The 24,003-nt window shown below is 31.8% G+C and overlaps 1 protein-coding gene across 1 annotated transcript in view; it reads left to right on the top strand.

Moving 5' to 3' along the window:
• The first annotated feature begins 4,185 nt into the window (after positions 1–4,185).
• Positions 4,186–24,003, top strand: part of LOC129228562 (uncharacterized) — an 84,404-nt gene continuing 64,586 nt past the window's right edge. The window contains exons 1-2 of the mRNA XM_054863245.1: positions 4,186–4,216; positions 17,272–17,419. Coding sequence (XP_054719220.1) covers positions 4,186–4,216; positions 17,272–17,419 — 179 coding nt within the window. The remainder of the gene's footprint in view (positions 4,217–17,271; positions 17,420–24,003) is intronic.

Genomic DNA, 24,003 nt, shown 5'->3' with positions numbered 1-24,003 from the left:
AATAATCATTGGAAAAAAAACACACATTAAAATGATAACTTACTATTTCCTGTTTTTTTTTTTTTTTTTTTTTGAAATTCTTATAAAAAAGGTTTTTAAATACCAAGCGCAATAAGTAAGCGCCTAAATCCTTAAACTTAATACCCAAGCACTTTGATACAAACTATGTTAATGTTAGCTATGAACGCAAACATTAGTGTTTAACTAAAGTGCAATAATGTCAATTTACTTTGATACACATTAATGCACTGCTAGCGACTTGGTAAAAATTACATTCTTCTGTTAGCCCCATCCTAAAAAAACTGACTTAAAATCCAGCTCAGAAACCTTACAATTTTCTAAGCTATCAAAATAATATATCACCTTTTTCTAACAGCACAAAAAAGCTTTTCTTAAAACTCAACCAAACATTCCATTTTATCGATTTTCTATACGAATTCCTTTCTGGCCCTTTGAGATACGTGTAGTATATATCTTTTTAGGATGTTAAAGCAATCCCCAAAGCTAACTTTCACCTTACGCTGCACTTTTTCTACACCTTCAGTTAGAAAAGCTAAATCTGCAAAGAAAACTCCAGCACTTTATGAGTTCACGGCTGTCACTGGCTAAGGCTTTTAAACAGCTGCGGCGTGATATATCTTAGTTGGACTGTGAAAAAAGTGATGAAGAGGATAGCGAGAGGGATGATGTTTTTCTGTACACGTTAATGTTTGCTTCTAGCTGAAATGCAGTCTTCCATAATGGTATCATATTTCGTGACCTAACGAGCCTTGAAGGAATAATTCGCGCGGTAAATAAAACATTTCATTCATCATTGTGGACATGTTTTGAAAATTATTGAGCAGGAGACCTAATTTTAAGTTTTACTTTTGCAGTTTTGAGCATTTTCCTAATGTTTTATGCCCGCTTCGTTTCAGTGTTTATAACTGTTTGTTTTTTCTGTGGGGAGCGGGGGATAGGCGTTAACTTACATCGCACCTTTCAGGATAGCAAAAGCTATAAAATTAATCAAAAATAAGGAATAGGAAATTCTTAAAAGCACCTAATCTGGTCCTCTAGAAATTATTAATGAATTAATAGTTATCTAAATGAAGTTAATAACATAAGTGAGGCGTCACGTGCAGGACAAAATGACCGCTTGCCGTGGTTTTCGCAGTTTTCAAGTTACTGGCTAGTAAGACCAAACATTTGTTCAAAATCTCCTATTTCATTTTTAGAACTGCATCGAACTGGCATACTTGTATTCCGCACATATTCGTTGACATCTCTCGCGGAAAAGGAATGGATTTAGGACTCTTTCGTTTTTAATTCGATTAATATATTTTATACTAGTGGAACCCGCACGGTTTTGCTCGTAGTAGAAAATAAAAAGGTCCTTTGGTTCGCCTGTATATTTACAAATAATGTGTGATGAATTTCTCGCCAGTTGGTTTGCCCAAATTACGGTTCCACGTCATGATAACTTGGTAATTTACTCGTCCATCTTATGATAATTTTTCTCGGGAAAATGTTCTTAAAATTGGTATAGAAAAGGAACAAAATCGAATTTTCGAAAAATCACTTCGAGGTGCACACCTGCATGCTACAAATTAGTTCTGTGCCAAATTTCATAAAAATCGGCCTAACGGTCTAGGCGCTATGCGCGTCACCGAGATCCTGACAGATATCCAGACAGAGAGACTTTCAGCATTATTATTAGTAAAGATTGTTTCCAAACCCAACCAAAATTTTTGAATATGATATAATATGCGAGTAATTCTTTCCTGGGAAAGTCATCGTATCCATGAATTTTAACTAGTATTTCATAACCTTCTTTTAAGGTGACGAGATGTCCCTAACTTACCCTATTTCTTTTGATAATTCATAGTTGAATTGTTTTATTTGTTGTAAAATATCTGGAACGAATAAAAGTTAAAATAAAATTATGTGTAGGGATATGACTGATATTTGTTAAATGCAATGGTATAGTTTTTTATTTATCGATCATGATAATATTCATTTTTTTACTCAGTGGTAATGATTTTAAGGTTTGCTAAATTGTTGAATAAAATAAAAAATGTAATTTAAAGAAGAAAATGCTTACAAAAATATGTATCCATTCAAAAAAAAAAAAAAAAAAAGAGAGAGAAATAAATTAATCTTTAAGGAAGGAAAAATAAACGGAAAAACTTTGAGCCATTATAAAACGTTGCGTTAAAATATTTTTTTATAGAAATATGTAACGCTTTTAATGCAACTTGAAAGCATGAATTAATTAACTAAAATGTAGAAAAGTTTAGCAATAAAAAAAAATCTTTACACCTTAAAATAAATATGCTAATTAAATGGAAAAAATATAAGCATATAAAAAAAATAATGATTTTAAAGCGTTTTAATAGAAAATATTTATGTTTTTATTAATAAAGATACACGTGCCTTCATTTCATTAAAAAAAAGTTATTAAATATCTAATTTGTTTGCTTTTGATGATGATATAAAACATTTATTTAACACGCAAACATATCGAGTAACAGAATATCGAATTCAAAGCTAATCTAAATTTCTTTATAATACTTATAGTTTTTCTACAATACTCTCAAAAGTATTATTTTCTCAACGTTTCTTTAAAGCAGTATCCTCTATTATGCTTAGCATTTTTCATAAGCTAAGGAATGCTCCTTTGAGACGGTATAATAAATAAGTCTTGATTAGATTTTGTAGGAAAAAAAATCCTTTTTATGAAACCCCAACTGATTTTGTCTTGAATACATACCAGGGAAAATACTGCAATAACAACGAAGTAAAGCTCTCAAAGCTTTGTCTCTTTTTTTGCGATTCAGATTTGATCTAGCGAAATTCGCTTCGTGTTGGGAGATTTACACTGCTTTGATTAAATTACAAAAGCTCCTATTTTCCTGCTTTGGCTTTTATCTCGTTATTTAGTTATCTCCTTGGGGAGGAGGCATAAAGAAATGCTATAAATGCATGTGTATATACACATACATGTATTAACATAGTGTGTTATTTTTAGACTGGAGAAGTAATTTATGTATTTGGATATTGAAGAGAATTTAATATTCTACTATCAAGTGACTATGATATGTTTCGTGTGGATTTTTGTTTGATGTAATTTTTAAAAGAAAATCCAGACATTCTTTTGGTATGTAAATAGTGGTATTTTCGATGTATTTTTTTTTCTTTTTAGTTAGCAGAGCCTTTTTTGCGTTAAAAATAACTGTTTCTTTAGCAATACCTTTATAATATATTTTTAAAGCCTAATTTTTCTCGAAGTTCCTGCTTACTTTTTGTTTTTGAGCTGTCAAGGGTTGCTTAATACTTATTTCTCAGTCAAAGTTTACTTATTTTTTCCGGAAGCAAGAAAACGAAAAAAAAACGGGGGCTTTTAGAAGGAACCTAATTAGCGAGATTTTACATCTATTGAACTGCAAGTAATGGATACAGGCATCAAAAGTGCTATCAACAATCGTTTACCAATTTTGTGGTTACTTTTCAGTAAAAGGTACGTCGCTTAATTCAACAACGTGTTTATTTCTTTCTTGGAGACAATACAAAAAAAAAATGTTAAACCATTGCCAATATCCACGAGTATATAGCAACCATACAAAATGAAGTTTTTGATTGACGCCTACTGCGAAATTTTTAGTTTGCAAAATCGACAAATGAGCTAAAATCACACACAAAAAAAAAAAAAAAAAAATTGCGCCACCAGATATTATTCACACCACGTGACGTGAAGGTAATAGTTACTTTACTTTTTACCATTTTTTTTTACAATCAAACGAACCTTTTGCTGCTAAAGATGAACTTTTTTCGGAGCGTTTAAGCTTATTCGAATGGTTGATATAGCCCTTTTTTACCCAAATTCTGAGGCTCTATCACTACTACAAAACTCCAGTATTCAGTTTCCTTAGCTGCCATGTTCTTATTCATACACTGTAAAAACGATTCAGAAACGTTCCTTTAAAATAATAGGCAGCTGATGTGCCCAATCAATGCCAGTAACATTCCTCGCAAAACCCAGTAACGTTTTCTGTTAAAACTCAGTAACTTTCCTGAAAAATCCAGAAATCTTCCCGTTTAAAGCCAGTCGTGCCGTTGGAACTTCAGAGTAATCTTAAGTAGGGATAACATAAAAGCTTGGAACCTTCCTGGTTTATCAAGACAGTTCCAAAAACAGTGGCAAACATGGCCAAAGCTAAGCCAGAATTGCATATAGGTATCAAGTGCCACACTTGATTGCAATTCTTGCAAAGCTACGTAGTCCATACTTATTCACTCCCTTTGGGAGTTTAATCAGCATGGACGAGCCGTACTCGAACCAAAGCCGGTAGACCTTATAAATACTCTCAGTAATTCTTTAAACTGGGAGCTAAAAATATTTTTTACAACAGAGAAAAGTCTGAATTCGGACAATTTGTAGCAATTCAGGAAACTTTTTGACAATGATACTTGATATTTGCAGGAAGTATGTAAAAACCATTGAACTCCCGAAACGTTACATGGAAATAGTCAGTAACGTCTCGGAATTTTTTTACAGTGTATGATTAAGACTTAATTTCACCATTTTGCCTATGTGTTAGCAAATGAACTAGTAAATGTTAAAACTTCACTCCTCCTCCCACCCCTCCCACATAATGTTTTAGGCATATTCTTCCAAATTGTATGTTTTGTACTTATTGTTTTTCTTGTAGAGTTTTAGAGTATTATTTAATTTTAGGAGCAAGAAAACGTTAATTATGATCGGTTTTTTTTAAAGCACATCTTACTTGAGAAATTTTTTGAAAGCAAAGATATGTCATTTAATTCATTTAAAATGTGGCTTCAATTTCATTTTGACTTCTCAAGGACGAACTCCCCCCCCCCCCCCAACTTTTTCTTTAAACTGCACTTCTTAACAGCATGTTTCATTTTATATTATTATGGTGCAAATTTCTTACCGCCTACGTTTGCTCCATGAGTTATGTATAACTTTTAAAGATTTATCGGTGCTATTTCTGAATGATATTAAGTATAAGTAAACAATTTTTTAAAGTTCAAATTCACTGAAAGCTGTAAATTTTAGATGAATGAAGTAATCCACGCTACATTTTAAAATTTAGATTAGAGAAGAAAGAACGTTAAAAAAAGCAAAATGGGAGTAAAAATGTTTTAAATTATTACTCCAGTTTTTGATTGCAGAATGCTTTATTTTTCAGCCTATTTTTAAATTCAGTGTTTTATTGGTTTTTTTTTTTTTTTTGCTTTTTTTCAGTTTTTATCGCTGTGGTCATCTTTAATTTATATCCCACTTTGTTTGCCCTTTGTGATTGCAAATTTAAAATTTTGAAGTTATTCAATCATGTCCGCAAAACTTTTTTTTTTTTTTTTTTACAAGAAGACATCCGACATTCAAAAGTCTTGGTCATCTGTTTTTGCAAGAGTCTTAGTTAGATCAATCATGCTTACGATATCGCCCTCACTGCCAAGAAAAGTCATGCAAAAATATTTACGTTAAAACCAAAAATAATTAAATACATAAAACCATATTATATTCAACACATAGCCGGCCATCAACAAAAAAAAAAAAAAAAAAAAAGTGACCAAAAATATTTAGAAAAAGACCCCTTCCCCCTAAAACTCATGCAATATAATTACCATAAAATCACTCAGTCTGCAATAATGAGAAGACAGACCGGTGGTATCCAAAGGAGCATCTAGCATTTTTTAAAACTGAAGAGCGAAAAATAACATTCGGTAGTCTTTGAAAGGAGTTGGTTATCTACAAGCTTCTTTCTTAGTAAGTTCATTTATTGTTACATGTTTTACTTCAGTCTTAAAAAGTATTTTAATTAAAATGACTTGGGAAATTAAAATTTCTTTTAAAACTTTTCCTGATTCAAGAATGAAAACCCTGTAAACTTCTAGTTGTAAAGCGGAATTGACTACGTATATCCAAAAAGTAATGAATCAGTTCACACCAATATCCCTGGTAATTTTATAAGAAATTACATTAATATTACTAGTTTCTTAAAGTTTTTATTTTTTTTATTTGCATTAAGCTAGGTTATTCAACCTTGCTCAATGCAAATAAAAATCTGACACCGACGCAGATATTTATCTGACGTTGATACAGTGTGATCGGTAAACTTATATTTGAAATTAATTTTTAGGCTAAAACTTAATTTATTTTGTTTATACTCTCTTAATCGGCTTCAAAACTAATATTCCCCTACCACAACATTGTATATTTATATAAAAGAAAGCATCGATGGAATTAATTTATTCGCATGCTAATACGAAAGAAAATGATTAAATTTTCAAAAACCTCTCTTTCTTAAAAAAAATTCCTACAGGATATTGTCTTGAATGTTTACCAAGAAGAAAATCTTTAATAAAATAAGATAGGCTCCTGGTGCTTTGTCCTTTTTCTAGTGATTCAGATTTGATCTTGCAAAATTCGCTTTGTGAGACGAGATTTACACAACGCTGATTAAATTACTAAAGCTCACATTTCCCTGTTGTGGTTTTTATCTCTTTATTTCGTTATCCCTTTAGTGACCCAATTTAAAGGAATTTAGATGCGTTAATGCAAAAATATTTTGTCCTTACTTTATTTTTCACCTTTTGTAGAATTATTAGGAGATTTTTTTCTCAAAGTGGATTATGAAATAGTTTTATGTGAAATCGACAATGCTTTTTTTTATTTTGTGTTGCACGCAACAAATTGAAATTCAATTTATTATCGCAGAAAATTAAGAACTGAAATTGTTTATTAAATTTAAAAATTTAATTTGTTTATTTAATTGGGCGACTCTCGAAAAAATGTCCCGTGCGTAAGTTTTCTTTTTATTCAAATAAATATTAATTAAGTATGGGATTAAATGTTCATCCAAATGTTTACATGTAGGTCTTATGGATAGTTATTATACACTGTGAAAGAATTCGAAATGTCACTGATTACATCCGGGTACTGATTCAGGATTTCAAAGGTTTACACCTGTTTCCTGAGAAAAACAAGTTTTGTTGCCAAAAGATTTTCTTTTAGTTTCATGAATACCGATTTCTTTTTTGTAATGAAAACATTTTTAGCTACCAGTGTAAAATTATGCTATGCCACTTTATGGGGTGTTTCTCCTTCAGAATTATAATGGTTTCTCCGAATTGACTGAGCCTTAACCAAAAGCGAAATAAAGTCTCCGGACGTTGTAGATGTAAAGGAATTGCTTACAATTCCGACTTCACTGCGGCCATATTTGCTATAGAAGCTGTCATGGTAAAGCAGGAACATTCCAAGATATTACTATACACTAATATGGTTTCACTGAATATTTCTGAGTTATTTCAGAAACATGATTGACTTTGGTTGGGAAGATTTCTGAATTTTTCAGAAAGATTCCAGTTCAATTTCAGGAAAGTTACTGGCTTTTAGCACGAAACGTTCGCGGTTTTTGCAAGAAATGGCAGAAATTGGGCACATTAGCTGCTCATTAAATTCTAGCAACTTTTCTGAATTGCTTTTGCAGTGTATACGCTGAGATGATTTGTGCTTGCTATGATTTGTGCTTTGATGCTCTCTTAGTGGTTATAACGGAAATGGAAGTAAATACGCGCTTACTCTTGTGAGTAGTTTCTTTTAAGATTTTTCGGATTGGTGATATATTTTAGCTATTATGAAGACTCATTTGTGAATAAAATCCACTGTAAAAACGATTCAGAGACATTCCTGGAAATTATTGGGCATCTAACGTGCCCAAATTCTGCCAGTAAGATATCTTTCAAAAACCAGGAGCGTTTTTCGCTTAAAATCAGTAGCCATCCTGAAATTAGCCTTGGATCTTTCTGAAGAATATGGAGATCTCACCGGTTAAGGGGTCACATTAGCTTCCAAACATTTTTTTTTAAAATTTAAGTAAATTTTTTTTTTCTTTGAAAGCAGAACATGCATAATTATTTCGTAATCAATAATTTATTTTCAAAATTTTAAAATATCGCCTATTTTTTTTAAATTCAAAAAGTTTTGAAAAAATTCGTTCTTTGAACCCCTAAGGTTTTTTGTTTTTGCACTAGTTTCAAAATAGCTTTTTGCTAAACGATCACAATTATCATCTCTGAAAATCTGTGCATTCATTTGCTATTGTGTTTCTTAGAAAATTTTATGTGATTAATTATGCAAAAAATCGCACTTTTTTAAAAATGGTTTTTAAAGGTATAACATGCTCTAAACATTTGAGTAATTTATAAAATGCTGATCCAATGCACAGTTTTGTTAAATACATTATCCTAATTGCAAAAAGAACTACTTTAAAGCTGTATCTTTAATAGAAAAAATCCTTAGGGATTCTAATAACATGAAAACACACACACACACACGCACAGAAAAAGACAATTATCGAGAAAAATCAATTTAATGTTTTTCTTTTGTATAATAGCGAGCATGACCTAAAACCATTCATAACTTTTAAATATATAAACTAATGCAATGAAATTTTTTCACTGTGTTTGGACTAGTTTTGTTTTGAAATAAGCAGGTTTTTTTTTTTTTTTTTGATCCTTACATTATTGTAATCCCAGCACTGTAATCCCAGCCTTTAACGGAAATTCGGTACGTTTAATACAATTGACTAGAACCTCCCAGAGTTACTAAGAAAGCTCCAGAAGCATCAATGCAACCATGGCCAACGCCGGTATTGCAAGTAAGAACCAAGCATCTCCCTTGCTTGCAATTCTTGTCTGTCAAAGCTGCAGTTATCCAGAGACTTATTCGCTCTCATTGGAAACTTAGTCAACCTGGACAGGCCGTAATCGAACTCAAGACGATACACTTAAAAAATACACTCATTTAATCTTTAAACTGAAGGCTAAAAATATTTTTCACACCAGTTAGGAGTCTGCAATCGTGCAACTTGAAGCAATTTAGGACCTTTTTTGCAAGTATACTTGATTTCACGGGGAATTAAGTCAAAAACGCGTGAAATCCCGCAACGTCTAATAAGAAGTAACGTTTAGGATTTTTTTAGTGTTGCTCTCTTTTTAAAACTTGATTTTTTTTTTGCTGCGAAAGCTTTACGAAAAAGAATGTTTGTAGCAGTGTCAATAGTGCATTTGTTTTAAGAAAGGGAAATTATTTTCATTTAAAGTAATAAAAGAAAAACTATAACTGGGGTACTTGACACATCATTCCATTGTACAGTACGTAATGTTTCTAGCGGAGACAAATTCTTCGCCAAACCTTTTTGAGGCCTCCTAATGATGTCTACAACTTCTTAAAACATGTGTCCTTCTTTTAATGGATTTGGAATTGCTTGCAATTGAATTATTTCCAATTTAACTTAGTTACTTCATTACATCTTTCAGCAACATTGTAGGAAGTTGCAGTTTGAAATTTTTTTTAAAAATATTTTAAGACTTTTTTTAATAGCAGTAATTTTTCTTTACTTGATTTTCTATTCTTTAGAGTAGTAGTTAGAGACTACCTTTTTCGAGTTGAAATTATTTAGTTGAAAAATTCAGTTGCACTGCGCTCCCGGGTGGAGCTTATGTATGTATCTATTGACATTTTTTTGAACGGTAATGAACATTTATATTTTATTGAGCAATCACGATTGCTTATTGTTCTCACTTGACAGTCCTTGATGTTCCGGTTCCTTTTTCAGCTTGGACCAGGGCTGCAGCACCACCGTCCACCGGCGGCGGCGCGGCTGGTCCTGAGCACTGTCCACCGGAATCCACTTTTGCTGGGCGGTGGCGTCCATGTCCTACACACGCATGCTCATACACACTCCCCTACGCGCGCACGCCTTTACACACATACACACGCCTACGTGCACACACGTAAGCCTACACACACAACTATAGACACGTAACCACCCAGGAGGAGGGACATGCTTGGGGGGGGGAGCCGTTTCTAGAAACAATAACTCTAATCAGTAGGGTCTTGTCGCAACTCGTGATTGCGAAAAACATAATTTGAATTCAAAGTTTCAGAATTCAAATTGGAATTAATTGGGGGAAGTAGGTCACAGATTTTACTTTATTTTTGTATTTAATTTAGTTACTTTATTACGTTTTTCAACAACATTGTAGAATGTTGCAGTTTGTATTTAAAAAAAATACTTTAAGCATTTTTTAAATGCAGTTATTCTCTTTTCTTGATTTTCTATTCGTCAGAGTAGTAGTTAGAGAGTACCTTTCTCGAGTTTAAATTATTTAGTTGAAGAACATAGCTGCACTGCGCTCCCTGGTGGCACCCCGTGGTGGTACTGGAGCTTATGTGTGTATATATTGACATTTTTTCGAACGGTAATAAGCGTTTCTATTTTATTTGTATTCCGCTTCTTTTATTTGAATATTTTTAAAGATAAAAAAGAAAATAAAAAGAAAGGATCGCCAAAACTTTCGGAATGATTAATCGGCCTTAGAATTCGAGAACTACTATTTTTAACTACGCCACTCGGATATATCTCATTTCACTTCTACCCTCAAGAAAACGCATACCAGCTACGAGGCAAGCAATTTAACATTTCTTCTTGTGTCGTGATGTGCGAACATTTGCCGGGACCATTAAGCACAGATAAATAGCGACAGTCCTGATGTGGGCCAGAAAGCACAGTTAATGCCGGTGCCATTACTCACTGTTCTCCAGACGAAGAAGAAGCGAAATTAAATCATCCGTGCTGTCTTGTTAGCGAACGGGTCGATGTCCCTCTGTTTACGGGGCTTCGACGGATGCGTCTATTGTTGATGTGGGTTTCACATTTGCCACTTAATTATTTCCCTGACGAACGGTATATGTTGCGCTCAACGCAGGATCACGGTATTGATCGCGTTTCGCCGCTGGTACACTGGATTTTTAATGAGTTTATTCATATTCATTTCAGCGTGCTTTTGGATTTGAAAAGCCGGTGATTTGTCCTGACAAAAATGAAGTTTCATCCCCGGTCGTAGGGCGGGATTGTTCGTTCGGATGGAGAGATCGGTTTTATCCACGTTAGATATTAAATTTATGAATGTGTAGGTATTGGAGATATGCGTCTAAATTAAAATTTAATTATCATTCCTGTATTTAATACGTGCTCAGGTTTAATTCTAATAAATGACCGAACGCGTTTATGGACTGCAGGTCACATGCGTTTTATTTCAATAAAAATATCAATTTATATCAGCATTGTTTGCAATGCCTACCTCCTACTTAACTGTAATGCAAAATGTCATGCATTAATAGAGTTTAAAACCAGTAGATATATATATTCATCTCGCATTTATGCGTCTAGATGCCCTAATAACCTATGTCGCATAATATATGAATGCATTGGAATAGTTGGAATGTGTACTGATTAAGTTTGAAAATAGCTCATTAGTTTGTAAGCAGTTGGGTGCGCAATTGATACGGCTAGACGTCAATACCATTGTCACTCCGGGTTACATTCAATAATGGATTAAATTTTAGTGTTTGTATCTGCGAAAACACGCTTTTTCGTACAAAAATACATAATTCGATTTTTCAAGAAGAAGTTAAAGTCTGTTAGTAGATTCGATTTGAAGAAAATACTTTTGTCACAATCTGACAGGTCGCGAGTATTGTTAGTCAGTACCCATCAGAGAAGGGTTTATTAAATGATATGCACACTTGCAATGTTTTTAACGAGTGTTTGATTTTATGTATTTTTTTATATTGATTAGGAAAATTAAAGTTTCACATATCTTACAAAATCATAAAAGTCTAATGAGAGCGTCGCAGCAGTCAATCAAAACAATGAATCGTTATGATGAGGAATAAAAGCATTGTTAATGAGCGGCCGTGTTAACAATGACATTTTTTTTTTCAAAATATTGTTTTCAATACTTCTATACTGATTTCCTTTGATTTTTAAAATTATTTGTTTTGAGAAATATTTTTGAAATAATAAGCCTTTCTTCGTTTCATTTAACGTTTAGAGGTAGAAAGTAAAAACAAAAATAATGTAAAATAGTAAAAGTTGTAAGCGTTTAAATGAAAATATTTTAATTAAAGTAACAAAATCATTGATTCTCGGAGTTCTTCTTCTCTACTTTTCTACTCTAACTCTCATCTACACTGTCCATTTTTAATATCAAAATTTTTTGTTTGATAAAGGGTTCGTTTTTACGTTTATGACTATTTACAATTTCAAATAATCTGAAAAAATTCCGTCTGGGGACAGAAATGTTCTGCTTAACAAATAAAACAAAGCCTGTATGAGCTTTCACATTTGCTTCCATTTAGTTATAATTGCCTACATTTAAATTAAATTTAAAAATGTCTAAAATATTTCCTTTTTTTGTATGCTTATATTTTTATAGTAAACAATCTATCCAGAAAAAATGTGTTTGTTTTATTTTACAGTGATATAATCTTTTAAACTGTTGTTCATATTACCATTAGCTAATCGGTTCTTACTCTTTGCGCTGATAGCATACTAAAAAAAAAAAAAAAAAGCTAACTACCAAATACTATGCTACCAAAAATGCGAAAATGGCTACCATTTGGTAGCGACTTTGGTACCCAGTGTCTAACATTCAGAATTCCCAGTCTAAAACTCCTGTCCTTTACGCTAATATGTCTTTTACGCTAAGTATATTTAGCTAAACGGATTGATGAATACAGTTTTCTGTATTAACCAATATTTAAAAATGCCTTCAACTTTGCTTTTTAAATGTTAATACTACGAGCAATTTCTATTTCTTAAGCACTCGTTTTCAAAAACAGAAAAAAAAAAAAAGAAAGTTTGGAAATAAAGTTCATTAAATGAATCTTCTTTTATCTACAGCAGTTTTTTTTTAAATCCGAAGAACATATTTTTAAATATTTATTGATAACTTTTGCACAATCGAAATGGAGTTCCATTTCTTTAGCGGCCATCTTAATTACTCTTCGTCGCAAAAAATCCTGAATTTCACAATTTAAAATTGCTTTTGGTGGAAAACAGCTTCATTTTTTTACCGTATCAAACTGTTGTAGTATCATTTTAAAGTCATTTAACTTCCCAAAATCATTCCTTCGTTTTGTCTGAAATTATTTCCAGAGCTCCTTTTGATTAATTTTTGAATTTTATTTTGACACTAATTAAAACTGGATTTTCCCCCCTCCTGGTTTGCCAAAGTTAGACACCACCAAGTTTCATCAATTAATGCAATGCACCCCAGGCTCTTAAAGGAGAAGATTAATTTCAATTAAGTTTCCTAGGAGACAACGACGCTTATTATAGAAAGAAATTTCATTATTTAGCCGCATGACTTTCTACATTAAAACGCTGAAATGAAGCAAAAACGAGCGCAATATTTATGTTGTGGCATAAAAAACTCATTTTTTTTTTCGTAACTCATAAAAATTGTTCAAGATTTTTTTTCTCTCACTCTCAAAAGGAGTTGTTATTGCTCGCAAGTTTTTAGGTGTCTTAAGATCATTTGCATTTTATGGAGTAGCTCTTTTTATGCCACATACGGAATTCTTTAATGCGCCTTCCTTCCCAAAAGTAATAAAACAGACCGTGTAACATTCTGAACTGCGTAATGAGTTTTAAAAATGAGCTCGTATTAAACTTTATTGGAGTAAAATTATGATCCGTAGCCATTTTTTAAAGGTTTTACAAAAGCTTAAATTGAATTCAATTAATGAAATAACTTGAAAGTGCATTTGTTCGTAATTGAGTATTCGTTGAAAAAAAAGCGTTCGGAGTTTTGAACATAACAAATATTTTTTATGAAATTTATTTTTATTATTATTATTATTCTTTTTTTTTGAATTTTGCTTTTGCAGTTTCTCTTGAGTGATAAATATTAGAAAGAAATAAATTAAAATGCACACTTAAATCATTTTGTTTTAATTAGGAGAAATGCTAATGTGTTAGGAGCGTGCATATTGGCTTAAAAGTATTTTTGCATTTTTAGCCTCTTGATCTTATTTTGAAATCCTTATATATTATTTCTGTAGCCTGTTTTTGGTTTCTACGCCAGATTTTCCTCAATTCTTGATCGATTTCTTTGATTTACGCCTTATTTTAAAGCTAATGGTGCTGGCTACTGACGAAAAATAGACCCACGGTCTGAAAATTGTTTTTTTCAGCCGAAAAACCTGTTTTAAAGAACCAGAATGAGGTTTTCAGTTAAACTTATAACTTTAATTGCGCTATGACAGACAGAGCTGAATAGCTTGATCGGCAGAGCGTTCTCTTCGTAACCAGGAGAATGCGTGTTCGGGCCCACGTCCGGACAATCTGCAACAAAAAATTAGAGAAATATCGCGCAATACATGAACACTGAATTAAGTGAATAACAACTATGAAAAAATGAGAAGGAAACGCTCCTTGCTGATATGAAAATTTGAAGTGACTTTGTGCTAAATTACTTCTAAATGGTACGTTTGTTTTTTTTTTTTTTTTTTTTAAACTTTGGCTTTGGTAAGAAAATTAAAGCATAATGTAAGCGAAAATTTAAGTAACAGGTTCAAGATTTCAGACTACAATAGAATTGTTTTTTGTTCAGAAAAAAATAATAAATCGTATATTGAAATATATATTCTTCTAATGAGTTTTTGACTCTTTGTACAAATAAAAAAATTACTACCTCAATTTGAAGGGTAAAATGTATATTTTTTTCTTCTTTTTGCCAAAAAACAAATAGCTTATCACATTTTTACTACATTCGAAAAGCTACGCTTAAAAAAGAGCATAGTTCAATTTATTTTGTATTTTAACCGTGCTGTTAAATGGTGAACACGTGCTGCCATCTATGTTATAACGGTTTAAGCAGCCTGCGGTAACAAATTGTAAAAAATTTCAAGAATAAAAAAATGTTTCTTCAATATCTTATCTTATATATTATTCCCTTCTCATTTTAAAACTTATCAGGCTGGCTAATGAAGAAAAATAGACTTACAGTCGGAAAATCAAGTTTTCGAAAACGCCCCTTGCTGTTTCAAAACCTTAATGCTGCCTGTAGTTCTTATGCATTTTTTAAAAGCAAAGTTCTAATCAGTTTTCCATTTTTTACGTCGCTTTCGGCAAAATAATAATAATAATAATAATAATAATAATAGCCTGTGTGTGTGTTCATATTTTAATAAAGCTTAAAAGCACTGGACTTAGTTGTTCGGTTAAATTGATAAATTTTTTTCGGTAGAGCGTTCGGCTATAAACTATCTGAACTTCGGGCCAGTTTAGGCTGTCCGATATAATATCAAATTTATATTAGTATTACGCATTACATGTACTCATAACATACAAACGTAATAAAATAAATGCAGTGGCAATGCTACTTAGTGTTTCAAATCCTTTATGCAGGCTACATATATCATTCGGATAAGTTGACTGTTAATCGAAGGGTGTTCTTCCTTTTTTTTAAGCTTTGACTACATCCAGATCACTCAGCATAATGTAAGCATAAAAAAGTATTAGATTTACCTAAAGGAAATCCTTTTTGTGCAGAAAAACATTTTCATTGTATGCTGAAATGTAGATGTTTCTAATAAGTGTTCGATATTTTGTACAAATGAAAAAATACTACGCCAAATTTAAACTATGAGTTTCACCCAGTAAACTCTTAATTTTTTATTCGCGCGAATACGATATAAAGCATTAAAATTATTATCAACTTCATTAGCAAGAAATAATTGTCTACTCCTCTGCTTTCTGCTAAAAAAAAATTCATTTTGTCAACGTTCGAAAAATTACACTTAAAAAACGGACTCAGTTCAACTGGTTTTGGTTTTGAATTTTAAGTGTTCGATTAAAAGAGAAACATGTGCTGGCATTTAAGCCGTAACGGTTAAAGCAATAACCTTCTATGTGAAATAGTTCAATATTCAAAGGTAAAAACACTTATTTTCAATCTAATTTATTACTTCTCTAGAATGGTCGTTTCAATCGCTACGTGAGATCTTCGTCATTTTTTAATCAAATTCCATGCTTTGCGAATAATTTTAAATCGTATCATGCTGGTTAATGACAAAACATAGAAGCATGATCTTATTATTATTATTATTATTATTATTTTGGCAAAAAGATTTTTTGCTGTTTTTTACTACGCATTCCTTCAATGAATAGCTTCCAAAAAGGAAGGCGCAATTGCTAGGTTTGTTGGGGCGTCGGGCTGTTAATCAGAATGGCGCCAATTCGAATCCGTGCCAATAAATATCTCTTTAATGTTTCTTTTTTTCCCGTCAGATGCTCACATGGGCAGGACTGTATTTGCCACAACCTGTTTTTTTACATGCAGAATTATTGCTTTATCACGAGTCACTACTCAGCCACACTTTTAATGATATTTATGTTTGAATTGAAAATATGTACGACCAAAAGGTGAGCGATGATCAAATGATCACAACGTTGTAGTTAACGAGGTTTTGTTACTGATAGCTTTAAATTACATGCCTTCCTTTCTGCGCTTAATTTTTTTTTTCGGTTCTTCTTCATAATGTTCTTCCTTTGAAATTCTTAAAGAGCGAAATACCTTATGAAACGATTCAAAGCACAGTGCGGAGTTCCGCACGGGTCGACTAGTATAACATAAACTTCTTGTATATTGAATTGATTATTTTGGTTTTTAAAAATAAGGTAATAGAGAATTGTCGGGAAATTCGGGACGAGCTATTTTTCATTGTGCGGGAGAAATGAGGGAAATGTCTTACGCTCCAACTTCAGGCCTTAGCGTTCAGGGAAACAAAGTGGGATTGCCTTGCAGCATGAGTTAGCTCCAGTAAAGCAAATACAGGGAGGAAAGCCGAATATTTAGATTTGTCTGTGTTGTCTCGCTGTGCGATGGGTTAAAGGCACGCAGACTTGCATCCGAACATACTCTCTCCTTTATTTATTAGCGAAAAACCACTATATAAGTTAGTGGGTTAACTATATTACGGGAATGTGGTTCAAATCAAAATAGTGGGATTAGTGAAATGGTGAAATACTTACTCTACTTTTATTGCCAACAATGTATGCCAACAATAATATTTAACAATGTAGTAGCACATGTAGTCTATTCCAGTCACGAAAAAAAAAATCGCCGAATATTAAAGCATAATGATAATACAGGTAAATTTCAAAAATTGAAGGCGCAAACTTTCTGCCAAGAAATAAAAAATAACGTTTCAATGCAAGCTTTATTGTAAAGGACACTGTTCTTTATTTTTGTACTGTAATTTTCAAAACAAGATTCCAATTTTTTTCATTTTCCAATAGCTTATTACTCTTAGCCATTTTACTTCGCCCTTCATTCCCCTACATGAAATATTTTTTTCTAGACCAATTATTTTAGTATAATACCTTTATTTCTTCTTTCCAGCGTCCAAAGGATGTGAATTTCCAACGAGATGGACTGGCATTTGGTTTCAAAAAGGAGTCCATCCGCCTATAAAAATACAGAAAGATATCTTTTCATTTAGAGGAAAGTGCTTAGCAGCTGATGGTCACATGTTTTACATTGAAGACACGTGAGTATATGAAATATAATTAAGTATACTAAAGTATCAAGCTGTAAACTGAACCACAAATTTACTATAATATATATGTTATGTCACAACAATAGCACACATACACGCACGTGTACGTATCAATAAGTTAAAATTCACATGCTTTTGTTTTGAAACACTTTTCTTGCAAAAAATTAGTTTGAGGCTCAAAATTTAGTTAAACTGAGGTAGAATTGTTTAGTATCCATTTTATCACGAAAATATTACTTTGGAATTGAAAGTGTCCCGTAATTAATTTTTTCTTAGAAAACGATGTACTCTACTTCAGTACGAGTATGATATGATGATTAGAGTTAAAAAAAAAAATCCTTTTAGCTTAAATAATCAGAAATCTCACACAAATGAATTAAGAATTGCAATTTGCAAATTGGTTACCTGTAATTTCCGTCAATATCTTGCTTTTTTATCCTTAAACAATAGCGCTGCCTCCAAAAAAAAAGAAAAACTATGCTTTAGAAATAAATCACAGTAAATAAACTTTAATTTTCTCAAACAACAGATGTCACTGCATAAAAAGGTCTTAAATTAAGAAGAAGAAAAAAAGAAACTCGTAGACTATGAAAAATATTAGGAGCTACGGCACCATCAGTTTTTTAAAACATCGGATCCTAATCTAAAATCGATTGAAGCATAAAAACAGATGTTGTGTGTGTTGAATGAGATCCGTTATTTACACATTAAGGTGATTCAATTCTTCATTAAGCTACTCAAGAAGATTATCAGTTTACGCTCTTATCTCAATTCTTTGTTAGCTCAGTTCTTGGGACAGAATGTTGACCTACTTAATCAGCCGTCCAGTTTGTGATGGAAGATGCCTTTTCTAAAAGTTTTGGTGTTTGTTCTCTAATTTAGATCAAACATTCCTAATGTAAATTAACATTACTGTTTCGTAATCATGAGAAAGCGTTCAAAACTAGAATTCGTTTTATTAGTTGCAATCAGTTTTTATTTCACTGATAAAATGCTTCTTAAAATACACTTGAACTTCTCAAAATTAAAAACAGTACATACATTTTTAAATTCCAAACTGTATTATTTGCAGATTGCTATCATACATGTTTATATGAGATTTTTTTTATATAAAACGAATCAAAAAAACAATTTTAAATTTTTCTTCAGCTTGTTTTATTAATGAACTATCAAGCCTTACTATATATAGCTGTATACTATTAAGTCGTTTAAATTTAATACCTTTTGCATGTAAAGTGATTAAAACTAAAAATGTGTTTGTACGTTTTAATTCGGAATATTCATTTCACTGCCGACTGAGTGGTAAAGTGGGTAGGCGTTGGTCTCCTACGCTCTAAGACGCAGATTCGAACCTGGCTGCAGTTTCTGGAACTTCAAGATGCAGAAAATCGGCCGCGTCCCTGCCGCATGCTTCATGTAAAACATCACTCGTGTGCTTGTTTGGACTAGAGTGGTTTTAGTAAAATTAAATTCGTAGTGCAGTATCGCATCAAATAGATCCCAGGTGCATCCATCTGGTGAGGAAACTGGGCGTCAAAATTCTCGTGGGAATGGCTTCCGCCATAGTGGTACCACATGAAAGAATGAATGCTACATCGGAGAATCGCATTAGGTCTGCAAAAGGTAGTGCATCCAACGCAGCCCCATTAGAATAAAAAAGAAAAAAAAAAGAATAACATGTTCATTTATCTCAAACATCAACTAAACATTGGTGCCACTTTTTAAAATAATTATGTTAAAACTATTCAAATTAAAAATATTTTGCTTTGCGATACAATTCATGTTGTTGTCTACTTTAATTATCAAATGCTGACATAGTGCTTTCTTTAATTTTTTTTAAGTTTCTGTTTTTTTTTTTTCTTTTGTGAAAGAATACATTCCACTTGCACTTATAAGATAACATGTCGTTTAAAGTTTTTTGTTGCGTTTACAACTAAATTGAAAATAAAAACGTTAACAAAATAGCTGCAGTGAAAGGAATAATTTATAGTCTTCCTATATTAACACTATATACATAAATTTATGCTTTTAACTTCGTATATATAATATTTATTCAAAATGCAATGTTTACATTAAAAAAGCGTCCCCGGAAGTTCGGTGTTATTTTCTACCTATTGAAATATTATTGATTAAAAGAAGGAAAAAAAAAAAAAAACACGACGAGCAATGTTCAACGTCCTTTTTAGCCTACTTTCCCAGTAAAAAGAAAGAGGAAAAATAGGAAAAAAGCATGAAAGAAGGCTCAATGCATCTTAAAAATATCGCGAAAAACAAAAAAAATGTCAAAAATTATTAAAATAATTAAATAAATATCGGAAAATTAAAAATTGGAAAGTAGGGTATTGAGATGGGGAAAAATGTCTGTCGGTCTGTCGGTCTGTCTGTCTGCCCCCCCTAATAACTTTTGAATGAATAGTCCGATTCGAAAAAACTTTTTTTTGTTCGAAAGATCTCAGCGAGGGCACCTCATTCCCATATTTTACTTTTTGATTTGAACTACTTTTTATTCAGTTTTGAACAGTTCAAAAAAACTTAACATTAGCGTCTACGGGGAAATTCAAGGCAATTCCGAACTGTGAGGCGAATTTGCTTCAAACAGACTTTGTAGGAAAAAACTTTTGATGAAAAACTTGTATGTAAAACATCTTTTTGATTTGAACAATTTTCCGTTCAATTTTGAACAGTTCAAATCCCTTAACAATAGCGCCTACGGGGAAACTGAAAGTGAATGTAGATAGTTACTTCAAACAAATTTTGTTGGAAATAACTCTTGACGCCAAACTCCAGAGTTCGACTCCGAGAATTTAGGGGCACTTGACTCCAACTCCGACTATTGTGCCCGATAATTAATCGGACTCCGACTCCCCGACTTCGACTCTGACTTCGTAGCTTTGGCAAAAATTTATACACGAAGGACAAATGACTGACTCCGATTCTTAAATATTCGACTCCGACTCCTTTATCTCAAAATGAGATTGACTTCGACTCCGACTCCGCAGTTATGGTTTTAACTGTGAAATAATTATTGTTGATATGACTTGTTTTTATTTTTACGCTAAAGTTTCAATTTAGGTACTCAGTTTTTGGCGAATAAACTCGAAGTCATTTATGTTTCTATATAAAAATATGTGCAGATGATTTTTTTTTTTTTTTTTGACAATGAAAATTATTTCTTTAAGTTGACATTTTATTGTTTTTTTTTTTGGTAAGTGCATTAGTTCATTTAAAAAAATGTTTTTGGCAACAGGGGAAAAAGGCGATTTTTTTTTTTGATATTATGTATTTATTTTAATGAGCTTATTAATTTTAATTATTATTTTTTCGCTTTGAAAGCTGTTAAAGATTTTTTTTAATGAAAAAAAGTGTATTAGCTGCTTTGTTTAAAAGTTGCTGCTATTTTATTTGTTCGGGTTTTTTTTTTCTTTTTTTTTACGCATCTAATTTTTTTAGATAAGTGAGGAATATTTTATTCCTAGAAATCAGCTTAAAGTATTTTAAAAATATGTTTGAAAAAATTTGCGACTTTAGCTATTTTTGAGAATATTGAATCAGGTACTAGAAAGTAGTATGGGTATACGGGAAAGTAGTCTCGTCTAGTTCTAGACAGAACTTCTTGTTTAAAAGTGATACAGTCAATCTTTAAAACATTTAACAATATATTATTTTCTTGACAAAACAACAACGAAACATTGGATGGTGCTAGGCCTGAAAAGTGTGGCAAATGCGAAAGAATTTTTCAGCTCAGTCCCCATCGAACCTCTGAAGAGTGTAAAACAGCAAGGCTGGAGATTTACCGCAATCAACGGTGGTATTTACATCGTACAAAAGATATAGATGTTTTAAAAACTATTCCATTTTCCTCTTCTTCGTAAGCGGAAAAAAATGTAGTAAACTTAATATACAAAATGCTAAACTTATCATGAAAATTGTTGATTTTAAATTAATATGACGAAAGTAATAATTTAAAAGACATATTAAAAACAATGATATTTCGGCTACAGGTATACCTCTACAATATCATCTTCATCTGGTTAGTAATGTTCACAGAAAAAACAATATCATTAATGTAATATATTAAGTTAACATATATAAAATAACATTTTTATTTATTTTTAAAAAACTAAATACATTTTTCTTTAAACAGTATTTAAAAAATATTTAAAATTTGCAAGACACGGAGATTCAGTTTTGAACTTTTATGATTTTTTTAACTTTTTACAATGCATTCAGTGACATTCTTATGAGTCCTTTTACATTCCAATCACATTTTTGATAATTCTCATAAAACAAAAGGTTCCTAAAAGGGAGCAGTTCCTAAAAGTGAGCAGTTCCTAAAAGTGAGCAGTTCTTAAAAGTGAGCAGTTCTTACCTCACACTCCACTAAACTTTAATGATTCTGAGCTCATTCAAATGAAACTCTTTCTACTGAAAGGGTTTTGAAGATTTAACATTTTCTTGCGTCAGCTGTAAACGTTTGAAGTTCATTCAATAATTCAGTGAAATAAACTTTGTAATTTATTTAAAATCCGTTTACTTACAGCCATTTGCGATGGTTTCATCTCAAAGCCATTTAACTAGAAAGTTCCACTCGGCGAGAAACGGATCAATAGCTGGTCTCGCATGAAATAAGACTATCATTTTGCTCTCGAAAGACGAGTAGAAATTGTTCCGAATTACGTTTCCTTTGATGTAGTTAAAAGCATTGGTACAAAATTTGACTTTAACATGTAATTACACTTCATAAATTTTATCAGCATATATATAGTATAGTTGATAAATTTGTTAAAATTATTTTTCTTCTTTACTAACAAAAGGAAAACTATAAAGTTTGACACAGCTAAATTATCGGTGTTATTTTTCCACTCATCAAATGCTAAACTCCTTATTATTCAAAATATTATAAAACTTTGAGTTTAGGCAACAAAATAATCGATAATGTTATGCAAATTTAGTTTATAAAACCCTATGATAAATGGCACATTTTCAACACTCTTGCCCATTGAAAAGAGAATCAATTTAATGCACACATTATTTTTAGAATATTGAAATTAGTCCCTGAAACAGTTACATTTTTTGATTTAGAGAATACAATAACTAAGAATCTTATGCGCAATTAGTTTATTGAACCTTATGAAAAGTGACACATGTTTAACATTAGGGTCTATTTAAAAGAGAAGCAATAAAATATACACACCCTCATTAGAATAGAACACGGTAAAAACGATTCAGAAACGTTTCTGGACAATAATAGGCAGCTGATGTGTCCAATTTCTAGGAGTAACAAAACCCACGGACTTTTTCCCCTAAAATTCAGTAACCTTCCTGAAATCACCCAGAAAAATATAGAAATTTTCCCGTTTAAAGCCATTCGTGTCTCTGGAGCTTAAGAATAATCGTAGGTAGGGATAATAAAACAGCTTCAAGAATAAGTTTTCAAACATGATCAAAGTTAAGCCAGAATTACAAATAAGTATCAAGCATCTCACTTAATTGCAATTCTTGCAAAGCTGCGTAATGCAAAGACTTATTCGCTCCCAATGGGAACTTAACCAGTCTCGACGAGCCGTGATTGAATTAAAGCCGATACGCATTATAAATACTCTCATGTTAATCTAAACTGAAAGCTATTTTTTTTTTTTTTACAACAGAGATAAGTCGGCTTTCGTGCAACTTTTAGCAATTCAGGAAACGTTTTGATAATCGTACTTGATATTTCCAGGATATTAATAAAAAACATTGAAATCCCGAAACGTTACACGGAAATACTCAATTTTTTACAGAGTAAAAATAGTTCCAAAAACCTCCATTAGAAGTCAAAAGCTAGTCATTAAAACTTCTCATTTAAATGAGGACTACAATAACAAATAAAAACTACAGTCCCCCAAAATCCCTATAAGAAATACGGCAGTGGTCGCAAAACATTTTCATTTGACTGAAGATAAAAAAAACTCTACATTTCCTATTATAAAGAAGAAGTCTATATATGTCCATTATAGTGAGGAAAACAGTTTCTAAAATCATTTATCTTCAGGGCAACTTCTATGTATGTGCTGGACAACTATACTAAAATACCGGCAGCGGACCGTTATCTTAACCTTAAGTCCCTTAAGTCCCGTTAAGTTATTCATAATTATTAGACAAAAAACAACCTTAAAAGTCTCTATTGAAATCAACAATAAAATCTCTCCAATAGTCTGTAGATTAAACAAATAATGATGATAATAATAAATAAATAAATAAATAATAATAATAATAATAACAACGATGAATACATTAATTAAAAAAAGTTTTAAAAAAAATTAACCCTCTCTCCCTCCTATTACCAGAAAAGTCTAATGATAAGAAGTTATCATTCGACGAATATAGAAAAATATATTTTTTAAATTCACTCTTAAGTAAAAATGGCAACAGAAAAAATTACTCAATTGTTGATCGCAGTTGATAAAACAAAATGTTTTCACTATTTTTCTAGGGAAAACCTTTACACTTCGAATGAGGTATGTTTTATGGGTTTTTCTATGGGTTCCGAATTTAAAACGATAGTTATTTCGTCGCATGGAAATACTGTTTATTTA

The sequence above is a fragment of the Uloborus diversus genome, chromosome 8 (assembly GCF_026930045.1).
Source record: "Uloborus diversus isolate 005 chromosome 8, Udiv.v.3.1, whole genome shotgun sequence".
In the NCBI taxonomy this organism is placed as follows: domain Eukaryota; kingdom Metazoa; phylum Arthropoda; class Arachnida; order Araneae; family Uloboridae; genus Uloborus; species Uloborus diversus.
The sequence above is the reverse complement of the archived record's forward strand: the minus strand, read 5'-3'. Positions and strand labels throughout refer to the sequence as shown.